The 12,814-nt window shown below is 33.4% G+C and overlaps 1 protein-coding gene across 1 annotated transcript; it reads left to right on the plus strand.

Annotated features, from left to right (window-relative positions):
- The first annotated feature begins 8,854 nt into the window (after window positions 1–8,854).
- Window positions 8,855–12,814, plus strand: LOC122309136. The gene is made up of 2 exons (XM_043122506.1): window positions 8,855–9,260; window positions 12,260–12,814. The coding sequence occupies exon 2, from the start codon at window positions 12,288–12,290 to the stop codon at window positions 12,570–12,572; it is 285 nt and encodes a 94-aa protein (XP_042978440.1). The 5' UTR covers window positions 8,855–9,260; window positions 12,260–12,287; the 3' UTR covers window positions 12,573–12,814.

The raw sequence follows: 12,814 nt of genomic DNA on the forward strand, positions 1-12,814 counted from the left end.
CAATCAGCACAAAATTAAAAACAGAAACGGAATGAGAAAGGCTACTGTAGCAATGACATAGACGTTTATTAATATAGATATAGATAGATATATATGGAGGCACACACATGATCGAACACAACAGCTCCTTTCATGCATGCCAAGCCTTCCTCCTCCTAGCCCATTTTCCACAAGAACCACCGCCCAAGACCCTCTACGCTCAGTCCTCTGTCATGCACACCTCCCCCTCCTACCAAGCACACGGATCATGGCAAAACCACAGTCAAGCAAGCTCCACAACTCAGTGAAGGAAAAATAGAAAAATTCAATATAAAAGAGCAAGAAACATAGAACCAAGATGAGCAAGTTCCATTCAAGAATGCAACGAAAATCTCCAGGGAAATTTTTAGGAACTCCCAACCTCCACACAAGGTCATACAATTCACAAGATGCCCCTTACTGAACAATTCTCGCTTATAAACACACAGGTCTTGTTCTTATAGTGGTCTAAAACACACTGTATTATTAAAGTATACAAATCGCAAGCTACTACACATGAAACACATACTTTCTTATCCTCCTTAGATGAAACACTGTTTTATTAATTCCCAAGATGCACCATTTTTCGCTTTGCCTTCCTTCCTCATTTTCAGCCGTTAATTCTGTTATCCGTGACAATCACATTCCCTTCAAAGCCTTATCCTCAAGGCACCATGACAATCTTCTCCCATTTAAGGCATTGTCCACAAGGCACCCATGACAGAAAATTTCACCCCCTTAGAAAACCCTGCCCACAAGGTGGAGGTAGAGGTTATGCACCTTCCACGAAGACTCCCCAAGAGTTATCTTCCAGAGGTGCTGCCAATCACTTGATGAGGAACTGAGTATAAGCCTAGTTGCCCATCTTTCTCATTCTGCTCTCAACAATAGGCTCAGGTTCAAACTAAATGCTTCCCTCATTGTCCAAAGGTGGTAGTGGCAAAGGAGTAATTTCTTCACCCTGTTTCTTCTTCAAACATGAATCATGAAAAACATGGGAACACCACCAACTTCCCTTTCCTTAGCAGTAGGCCCTACAATACTCCTTGGGAACCTCTATCTATTGCTGACGTTGAGTTACAATGCTGGGTATTTTATTAGAAAGTACATAGTTTTGCTTGAGCTCTTCTATCCAGACTGGTGTGGGGAAGGATATCAGAGATGAAGTGGCTGTCTCATATTCCATTTTTCGAGACAAGGCACTGCTACTTTGTTATGCCTTCTCCACTTATACTCTATTATGAAATCATTGTTCATGAGCTTTGAAATCCACTTCTGATGTGTTTCACTCACTATCTTCTACTCTAACAAATATTTCAGTGCTTGTTGGTCAATTTTAACTTTAAAAATCTGACCCAACATGCAGGGCTTTCACTTTCCTAATGCAGACACCAATGCCAAGAGTTCATTCTCATATGTAGAGAGTAGTAAGGCTTTCCCCTTCAAAGCCGTAATGAAAAAGGCTATTGGTTGGCCTTCTTGCATTAAACCAGCCCCTTACCCTACTCCAGAAGCATCACATTTGATCATGAACTCCTAAACAAAATAGGTAGTGTCAACAAGAGATTGGGTAACAACCTAGTTCAACTGGAGGAGGGCCTTTTGTAGCTTCATCAGACGACACAAATGAGTTTTTGTTTAAAAAAATTGTCAATGGGGCTACAGGTGAACTATATTGTCTAATAAACTTTTTGTAGTAGCCTATGAGGCCTACAAAACCCCTCAAAAATTTCAATATTAAGAATTGGCCACTCCAATATGGAGGAAATCTTTGTTGGGTCTGCTATAACACCACTTTCAGAAATAATACGGCCCAAGGAGTCCACTTTCAGTGACCCCAAACTTACATTTGTACCTTTTGGCATACAAGCTGTGTAACGACTCAAAATAAACTCAGTAGATGAATTTCTTTAGACCTTAAGAAAATGTTATGAAATCTCGAAATTATTTTGTAAATCGAGAGACCGATTAGGTTTTAGTCTTTTAACATAATTGGATCCTAACCCACTATAGTGAGAGAGTTGCCTTTCCTTTTATTTAAGACACTTAGGAGTATATTTTGATGAAGCAGATTGCACCATTAGTGACCGACTATGGAGCGATTGACTATATTGATAGAGTTGACTTTCTTTTTATTTAAGACACTTAGGAGTATATTTGGCGAAACATATTGCACCATTAGCCTTGGATGAATATTTAGAAGTTTATAGTGCAATAATATGTTTTTTGTTTCTCATATGAATAGTAGTCAAGAGTGCCCATTTATTTAATTAGGGGTACTTAGAAGTCAAATTTTGCAAAACGAATTATACCACTAGACTTGTATAATTATTTCAAATTTTATGGTATAATAAAAAATTTTACAATTTTTCGGATGAATAGAACACGAGAGATGGCGCCACATAGCAATCAGTTCAAATAATTATCAAATTGCCATGTAAAATCTCCAAATTCACTTAGAATAACTATGAGTATTTTGGATAAACACATGGAACAATTCTAGCTTTATTTTTGGATGGACACATGGAACAATTCTAGCCATTCATTAGAATAGTAATAGGACACTTGTCATATAGAGAATAAAGGATGATGAAATGGAGCATAAATAAAGTCATGTGATTATGCCACCTATGTCAAATGCTATTCCGTCTAACTGAAATACTATTTGGTTAACCAAAAGAGAATTTTAACCTTAGTGAAACTCTAAAACATTGGAATTCAACCAAAACCCTGAACTCCATGTGAGGGCATAAACCCTGAACTTGGTTTCCAAATCTTAAAGTGGTTGGTTTTGATTAAGTGTTTAATTACTTGATTAAATCACCTTCTTATACTATTAACCACTCAATTATATACTCATATACTTTTAACCACTCTCTTACATCTTTGTTATAATCACTTGGGACAAGAAAATTTAATTTGGACTTGATCCAACCAAAATCCAATAGTTGCTTATGGAAATTTAAAAAAAAAAAAAAAAAAAGGGGTTCACATAACTAGCCATCCACTCAACCAAACTATAGCCAGAAACAACAGCTGTGCAGCCCCTTTGTCCCCTTCGTTTCGGTTGCCACCCTACCAACCAAGGGGCACTCAACCACCCTCATGTTTGCCCCTCCTTTATATCACACACCTCTCTCATTTTCACTCAACATGCCCCATTTGGATAGTGAAAATGTTTTATCCTATCTTATCTTATTATTATAATTTTTTCAAATTCTCATACAAAATATATATAATAAACAATTCAACTTTTTAAATTTTTAAAATAATAATAATATTAAAAAAATATTCTAATAATATTTTATTCAAATTTCAACTGTTATCTAAATTCATCTCATCTCAACTTACTATCCAAATGGTACCTTAAAATTTTTTTCCATCACTTTTCTAGAGAGAAATTGAGATTGCTCTATAGGAAAATTTCTGGCAGTTTTTATCCTTGCATTTTCAGCCCTTTATAACTCGATTCATGTTTTTTGTTTCATTTTGAGTCTAGTTTAAGTGGGTATATGTTGACAAATTTTCATAGAGTTTTGATTGGTGAAAGTTTGGTTGGATGATGCAAAGGTCACAGTGGTGATAATTTTGATTTTTTTATGAAACTTTTAAAGTTTTGTGAAGTTTCTTATGAAAGATTGGGTAGATCTTGCTATGGTAAAGTGTTAACATCTTTATATACAAGTTAGGTTTGGATTTATAGCATGTTAATATTTTTATAAAAGAATTTTGCATGATTTTGAAATGTTGGAAACTGGAAGACTCAAAACAATTTTTGTTTTGGTAAATTGTGGCTTTTGATTATAGAAACTTGATCTACTGGCTTTGATCTTCACATATGTTGCTCTCGAGTGTGAGCTGTTGTTTGGATGAAATTTTAGCTAAGTAATGCTAGATTTAATGCTTAGATCAAGTTAGAATTTGAATGTGAGATATATGATTTTGTTATTTGAATATTTATTGCATAGAAATCCAGGATCTAGTGATTTTATTTTAAGTCTAAAGCATATTATAGTCGATTTTCCTGATTTAGTGCAAATCAATTGTGTAGGTTCTATTTTTGTCATGTTGGTTGTTTAATAAAGCATGCTATCATTTAGGTTTGAATGATAAAAATGCTAACAATGTGATTATAGATTTTTGGAGTCCTTTGAGTTAATTTGGAAGTATTAGATCAAGAACATCAATGGTTAGTTCTGTTTGACCTAAAGTTGGTGTTTTAACATTTTTGTTGATGTAGTGAGTTTAAGAGTTTTTATCAAGTGTATAGTTTTAGCATGATTTAGAACTAAGAATGTGATTTTTTAGTGTTGCAAAAATCAATTTAAGCATGTTGGTTTGATGGTTGGTCAAATTGCAACAAAACATAAAGTTTTTAGCCTATAGATGAATTGGCCAAGGAGTAGTTCTCATAGTTGTAGTTTGTTTTAAATCTTTCTAATTTGATATTGGGATTTATGACAAATTTACACAATTAATATAAATTTTGATAAGATTTGGAGTTAGTATGTGAAATCCTTATTTTAGGGACTAAATTGTAATTTTTCACAAATAATAGAGAAAGCAACAAAGGTGCTGACTCTAGCAAAACTGGATCTACAACATGAAGGAGAGAAATACTGGATAGAAGATGGACCTATTGATATTCAAATTTGTGTTATTAATGACATTGTTTGTATTCCTTGATTTGGATGAAATGAAGTGAGGATGTGTTTTGTTTTGTTTTTTTTTTAAATGTTTTGAAAGGAGAGACATGTTATCATATCATTTGGTTGACTATTTATGATTTAATTAGAGAAGTATTCCTCCCCATCAATTATTATTTTGTATATAACAAAAACAAATTTGAGATAATAAGTACTGGTGGGCGTTGTGATGCCAATAGTAGTGGTATTAGGCCGGTCGAACATTGAGATATGCTCTATAATTAAATATGAGGATTATATAAATATATATATACACATACATTAAGTCAGGAATACGTGTAAAGTACGTTTGTCTAGTTGAGTTAAACATATTTTTTACAGAAATAATATGATTTTTTTTTATAAAAAACTTGATTAATGAATAATTTAATGCATAGAGACCAAAAAAAAAAAAAACTTTATCATATATATTTGGATAATGATAGGTCGGTAAGTATAATAATTACATATTTAGATACATTAGAAAATAAAAAGATTAGTTTAAAATTAAAGTTAAGATACATTAAACTAATATAGATAAATAAGAATAACATCATTGTTACCATAATAAATACTATCATCACACTCAAAAAACATATAAGATTTGAGATATTTTTGGGATGTTGGATGATAAATCCAATCATGTGTTTTGATATAATTTTTTTAATTTCGACATATTTGAACAGATCTTGTTTAGATCTAAGTGTTTTTTTTTTTGTGAGTTCTTTCTTTTTTTTTTCATTTTGTACTTGTTGCTCTTTATTGCCTATTTTTTTCTTTCAGATCTGAACATTTATATTTAGATTAAGATATGAGTGTTTTAGAGAAATGTGTGAGAGAGTGGGTTTGAGGGGGTAGGTAGAGAGGCAGATATCGGAAAGTGTGAGAGAGGTTCGAGATGATATGAGATGAGAGAGAGAGTCGGGAATGAGAGAGAGAGAGGTAGAAAAAGAAAATTGTATCCTTAAAACAAGAAAGTAATGAATTTAATTAATTTAATTGAAAAATAAGAAAAGTTAATAAAAAAAATGTGTTATTGTTGCAGTTAGATAACCATTTATTATAATAGAATAGAGATATATATATATATATATATATATATATATATATATATATATATATATATATATAATATGTTTCGCTCATAAATGAATCTAACAATAATAAACTATAAACTAATGTACTAAAATATGATATGTTAGATATATTTAAAAAAAAAAAAATTAACATTCTAAGATATCGCGTCAAGTTATATCTTTCTCCATTGAATCACAACACGGTTCGGCCATTCACTTTCTCCATTGAAAAGCCATTTTTCTTTTTATTAAAATATAATATTTTGATAATATTATAACTTTTTCATATTTTATAAATAAAGAAAAATGCTTAGGAAAGTCACGTTGTTTTTAGCCCTTTAACAGCCTCCAATAATAAGGTTCCATCTCATGCATTGCATAAGTTAAAACCATCAGGAGCACTGCATGAGATTGCTAGCTAGAATTAAAAGCCCTACGAACGAATTGTTTACCCTTCCCTCTTCTACCATACGATTTGGGCTTGTTGCTTCCACTAGCCATTGCCACTACTACCAGACTATCGCTAGCAATTCGACACAGCCAGTTCGTCGTCCTACCCTGTTAGTCTGTGTATTCTACTTTACAGAAATCACCAATTGCAATAAACTTGAAACAAAACTCTTCAAATTGAAAATACATAATATTTTAGTTTCTTAGGTAGGTTATTTTACAGAAATTATGAATTTGAATCATCAATTGGAACTAATACTTTTTTCTTCTCCACAGTCCAATATTGCTTAGTACGTGGGGTCCCTTTAACATCCTAACTGTGGTTCGAGGATATCTGCATCCATGGTTTGAGCACAAGACTCCAAATGAGCACCAATGTAACGACGATGGGTGGATTTCTATAGCTGTGTGGTGTCGAGGGGCGATGGATGAAAGTGAGAAGAGTTATGGGGTCTCTTTGTCGAGGGTGAACGAGAGGAGAAAATCAGGATGATGTTAATTGCAAAAAAACAAGGCATTGACAAGGCCATAAAGAACGACACTTGGTGCCATAATTAGGATGAAGTTAATGGCAAAAAATCCCCAAAAATCACAAAACTCTTAAAGAGAAAATCATAACAAAAAATCATGTAGTGTGATTGGGGATGGGTGATTGGGGGTCACAACATCAGTCCATCACGGCTAGGTGGGTCGATCTCCATCCATCGTGGCTCGGCAAGAAATAGCTCGTCGCAGCTTGGCAAGGTATTTTCAAAACCAGTCCGTCCTTCAAGACTTCATGACCCTTGGTTTTTAGCCCGTCGTGGCTCAGCAGGAAATCAATCCATCGCGGCAAGGTATTTTACATTAATTTACATAATCCAATAGAAGCCTTATTTTGATATATTGTTTTCTATTTTACAAAAAAAATGAAAAATAGAGAAACCATTGAGAGTGCTCTAATTCTTACAAAAACACATTTTAACAAGTTCTCAACTGAAATATATCTTTTAAAAGGATTACAATATTCTAGAATTTTACTCAAATTTTTAGGTCTAAAATAAGAGGGATTAAAAAATTGAGTAAACTTGTTTTTCACTCAAATTTTTGTAAGTTTTACAATTTTTCCAAAGAGAGTCCTATAATAATTATGGAAAATGCTGAGGAGCCCACTGGTAGCTGTCGTTCGTTGGGAATTTTTTTAAATTTGTTTAACTTAATAATTAAGTAAATATTTTTTTAATAATGTGATTTTTTCAAAAGAAAATTAAAAGTATTAAAAAATACATGAAAAAAAACACACACACAAAATCAACTACTGAGAGCTACCAGCGGTGACTGTGGAGCTAACCAATATTTATTGGGTATGTAGACTACTAGTGCTGCCAAAAAGATTTATACAGACATCAATATATGCATTGTGGGATCGATATTTATACATTTATATTTCTTTTATTCCACATCTTCAAGTCCAAGCCGTGTGCCCTTTTTTTCTTTCTTTTTTTAAGTCAATCATTTTTAGATTTGGATCCATACAGTCGATTTTCTATCCAAACTCTAGACTATGGAATGAGAGATATAAACACATAAGAGTCATATTATTTATAAGCTCACTTTGTAATTCATTACCTAATCCATTATATTTTGTTATAATAAATAATGTGATAAGTTTTTGAATTTAACGGCGTGTTTGGCGTACGTGTGAATAAAAGAGCTTTTAAATAAATTTATTCAATTCATAAGTTGGGGTTAGAATTTATTGATATTTTATTTTTATGACAAATTCAATGGAACATAAATAAATGTCACGAGACCTACCATTCCTCTTCCACTTCAACTCTCTAACATATACTTAAGAGATCTTGTCCCATGATTAACAAAAAACTCGAAAAATACTCATTTGAAACATTTTCTTAATAACTTGAAAGTTTTTAAATAAATAAATAAATGATTATTTGTAACTAATTCTATTTCCATACGAAAATGAAAGGTAGTTTTATATATGAAAACGAAGGACAATTTTATAGAATTGAAATTCATTGTTAATTAAATGAGATGACAAAATTGATTAATTATAAAATAATTATACATATATTACTTGTCTTTTGAACAAGAAAAATGATAACTTTAATTTTAAAATGTGTAAGTTACGTATACTTATTTAAAAAGAAAAAAGAATAAATTTAAAACTTATAAAAAAATTAAATTTTTATTAAAAAATATTATTTTTCTAAAATGAGTACGTAAAACTTAAATATTGACGGGTGATACCTGCATATGAGACGACTAGATCATCCTTTCCTCGCACTGGCATATGCGGGATGTTTCCACCTCCTTTCCCGCACCTCTGCCTATTCGTATATGATAGATAGGGGTCGCCCTATCCATGTAGAGGCAGGGCGGACGGGAGCTGAGCGGACAGAGGCGGGGGAGTGGGGTGGCCGTTCACCCATAAATGCAGTAATATCTAACATTACTATTTGAATAAAATGTTCACCCATAAATACAGTAATATCTAACATTACTATTTGAATAAAATATTGAACCGGAACATGACCCAATAGTCGGAATCCAGATACTTGAAGCTACTTAAAAGGAATAGAGAAAAAAAGGAACGAAAAAAAAACAAACAAAAAGTAAAAAATGCCAAGAGGCTTCCAATTGGAGAATGGAGAGTAGTGCCCCAGTAGCCATTCCAAAGGCCATGATTTATCAGTTTTAAGTAGAAAAAGAGTGCGGAACAACTCAGACCAGCGAGGCTTCTACAGTTCACACGCAAAGTTGCCAACCATACCAAATATCTCTCTCTCTCTCTCGATCTATCTAAATAAGCTAACTATTTGTGGTCACCGCGTGAATGGTGTCTGTGAATGGTTCGGCCTGGTGAAGGATCTTCAAACCGAGTCTTGCGGAGATCGCACACGCATAGCAAACGGAAAGAAAAACCAATAAAAAAAAAAAAAAGTTGAAAAAATACGTAAATCTAACGATACCCTTCAGTTCCCACATTCACCTCGCGAAGATCTCATTTTCCCTTTTTCCTCAACGGCAGGTCTCTCTCTTCTCCTACTTGTTTATTTGGGTTCAGATCTAAGGTTCTGACTTTATATGTATGAATACGTAATCAATTTTTGAGGATAAATTTTGGTTCTTGATTATGCGTTTTGATTATTCTTGAAGGTTGGGGTGGGTTTGCTGATATAAATTTTCATGTGGAGATGAACTGGATTTGGTTTGTGTGATAAGATGTCTGATTTAAGGGTGCGTATCTTCATGTGGGTCAGATGTACTTGTGTGTGTGTGTGTGTGTGTGTATAATAGGTCAGATTTATTTTCATTTGAGTTTCGACATAACTTTAGGATTGTGATTTGGACGAAGAAACATAGATTTAGAACCAGGATTACGGAAACTCTTTGGCACCAGGTCAATTATTGCTTTGCTTATTAATGCTACATATGGGGTCAGATGCAAGGTAGTAAATCAAAAACTAGATACGAAAAACATAATGGTGGTGACTTTTGCCCTTAAACAGAAAAGGATACCAGATGACTTGCTTGCATTAAGGTCTCTCAAATTACATGCAATTGGCTAGGACTCGAGATTTAGGAATGAATATTATATGTATTGCATAATGGTTATGCAAAATCAAGGGTTTATGTTTCATCTTATCTCAATAGGATGATATGTGTGAAAGATCCTTCAGACGTAACCTTTTCTCATTGAATAATGGATCGGTCTTTTATTTGAATTGCCAGTATATAACCATGTTCCTTAAAATGAAACCAAAGCATCAATGTCTTCTTTTCAAGTTGCTAGCTTTTATTTTTTTGCTCACCTGATTCTGTTTACAAATATAATCATGGAGAATGTAATGAGCTTTTCACTTGACACCTAAAAAAGGCAAATGTGGAGTGGCTTTAGGTTGTTAAAGAATCTGATACTATAACATACAGCTCTTCATTCACTAGAGGCCAATGAAATGGTGATAAATTGTTAACAGTAAAGCTTGTTTTGGACAAGGAGGTGACCCATCCATGTAGAGATGAAAGGTCACGCTGTCTGCAGTTGGTTTCCCAATGGATTTGTCAGGGGAGATTTTGTATGACTGAAAGTTTCTAGCTTAATATCAGATGGTTAATTGCGTCTTGTTGGATTGGGTTTTGTACTCTGGACTCTGGTTAATTACGTCTTGTTTGATTGGCTTTTTTTGATAGGTATTGTTTACCAACTCAAAGTGTCACTGGGTAATTATGCTGCTGTGGTATTGCTTTAAATCTAGGTTACATGGTTTACCATCCTCTCACTGATTGGAAATATATAGCTAGTTGCTGTATTATATATGGCTTTGAAAAGTATGGTGAATTAGAATGCCTTGAAGCAGGTTCTAAGAAATCTACCTTTCTTATATCCTTGAAAATACTTTGATGACTGTTTCTTTATTTAGGTTGAGTAGTTCTTTGCTATATGCTAATCTTTGTTTCTTCTGGGGTTGTTTCTTTATTTATGTTGGATTTTTCCTATTCATGATTCAGTTTCATGGCTAAAGTTCAAGGTATGTAAGACCTATGCAGCCCAGTTAGGTTGTGATTTTGGTTGGTCGTGTGCATTTATTTTCTCAAAATATTCAATAATGCAGATGAAAATATTCAAGAATGCAGATGGGTAGTTTTTCACCAAGGGTTCTTATGTTCTCATGAAAATTATTTTTAGCGTTTTTCCTTCTTATGCACTTGAACAAATATTTTGTCTAGTGGAAGTTGCATGATAATGAAAAGTTAACTTTAGTAGTCATGGCCATGAATTCTGTATGAGCAACTTTATTGTGAATAAAGATGATCAGGATAATGATCTGTTCTTCCTAATGGAATTAGCATCTCTCTCTCTCTCTCTCTCTCTCTCTCTCTCTCAATATTGGTTCCAGGGCACTGCCATTTACAAAAGAAGTAATAGAGTTACTGCATGATTGGGTACAAGTATTTTTTAAAAAGTATTCAACTTCAATGCAAACATCTTTAAATCCTAATAGATTTTTTATACTTGTATACTTGGGCTATGCCTACTTTTGTATTAATAAAATTTCTTTTACTTATATATGAGAAAATCTTAAAATATTTTTCTATTTTCTGCGAGAAAAATTTCATCCACTCATTTCCCCAGGTTTCCGTGAAGAAGGAAAATTGTAAAAACCTTCATTAATGGCCTCACTTTACATGATTTTCTTGTCTCTATTGCGCCCACATAGTTAAGGGCATACCTTTGTATATCTCATTGTGTAATAGGCTATGCCTATTCATTGATCAATAAAATTATTTACTTATAAAAAAAAAAAAAAAACCCTAGAAAAATTATATTCAAATAATTTTACAAATCTACTTATTTGCTTTCACAAACATTAATAAAAAACTTATTTAAAAAATCTTTTTGTCCAAATTTTCCTATCTACTTTCACAAAACCCAATAAAAAACACATCTCAAGTCTTTTGTCAAATATTCTCAACCATTTCACATTTCACTACTATTCACAGATATTCGGAGGTATTCTTAGTATCCAAACAAGCCCTAATATATAAGGCTTATGGTTTGCCAAGAATTCCCTTTCTGCTTTCATATAACGATGTCTCTATAATGACCTTAAAAATACTTGTAGCCTTTATTTTTATTCTGATGTTTGTGATTTGAATATAACCACCACCTCAAAGCCTCTACGCGAGTCATTGATGCTAATAGTAATTCCATTGAGTTTTCTATAGTAAACAAGGGATCCCTTTTGTCACTGCTGTTCTCATGCTAATAGTACAGTTTATATATCACCTAACTTTTTTATTCGTCGATTGCTTCTTTTATTAATTCTAGTGATAAAAGTGTTTTATGATTATGCTTATAGTAATTGGTGGATTGTCAGTTACAACAGGTCTGTTGAATTGAGTTTTTTTCCTCCTTTCTAATTGTGTGCGAACGATCATATATGCACTGTGGCAATATATCCCTGGATTTGCCACCTTAATCGTTAACGTTCTCCTTTTACCTGCCATCTTCCACACAAATTTCAGGTTGGCTGAGAAAGGCAGTGCATAAGCCATGGTTCTTGACAGCATTCTAGCCTCTCCTCATCGTAGGTCACCATCATTCAGGAAGCAATTCGCACGGGATGATCCATTGAGCTGGGCAACACTCCTCCAAAGGCACCGTTTTCTCTTAACAGCTCTAGCTCTCCTGGCATTCCTATGCACTGTTTATCTTTATTTTGCTGTCACGTTGGGGGCTACTGGGTCATGTTCTGGTTTGACCGGAGCTCAAAAAGCATTGTGTCGTCTGGAGCATGCAAAGGCTTCTGTGGCTAAGGGGAAATTGAAAATCCTTTGACAAGGGGATGAAAATGAATAGTTTGAAAGTTTTTACCTTCATTGGTTCTTCTTATTTATAAAGGGATTTAATTAGATATCCTATTAAGTTGTAACAGGTGTTGTACTGATTTTGAACTCAATGGTCCGGAGATGGCAGTGAAATCCGATTAATCACATACAAGAAATGTAGCAAAATTTACATTTGGAAACTTTATGTAACAACTTTGGTTTGAAGGAGCTGATGCTATTTCCTTTGAAGAA

Source organism: Carya illinoinensis, chromosome 1 (genome assembly GCF_018687715.1).
Source record: "Carya illinoinensis cultivar Pawnee chromosome 1, C.illinoinensisPawnee_v1, whole genome shotgun sequence".
In the NCBI taxonomy this organism is placed as follows: Eukaryota; Viridiplantae; Streptophyta; class Magnoliopsida; order Fagales; family Juglandaceae; genus Carya; species Carya illinoinensis.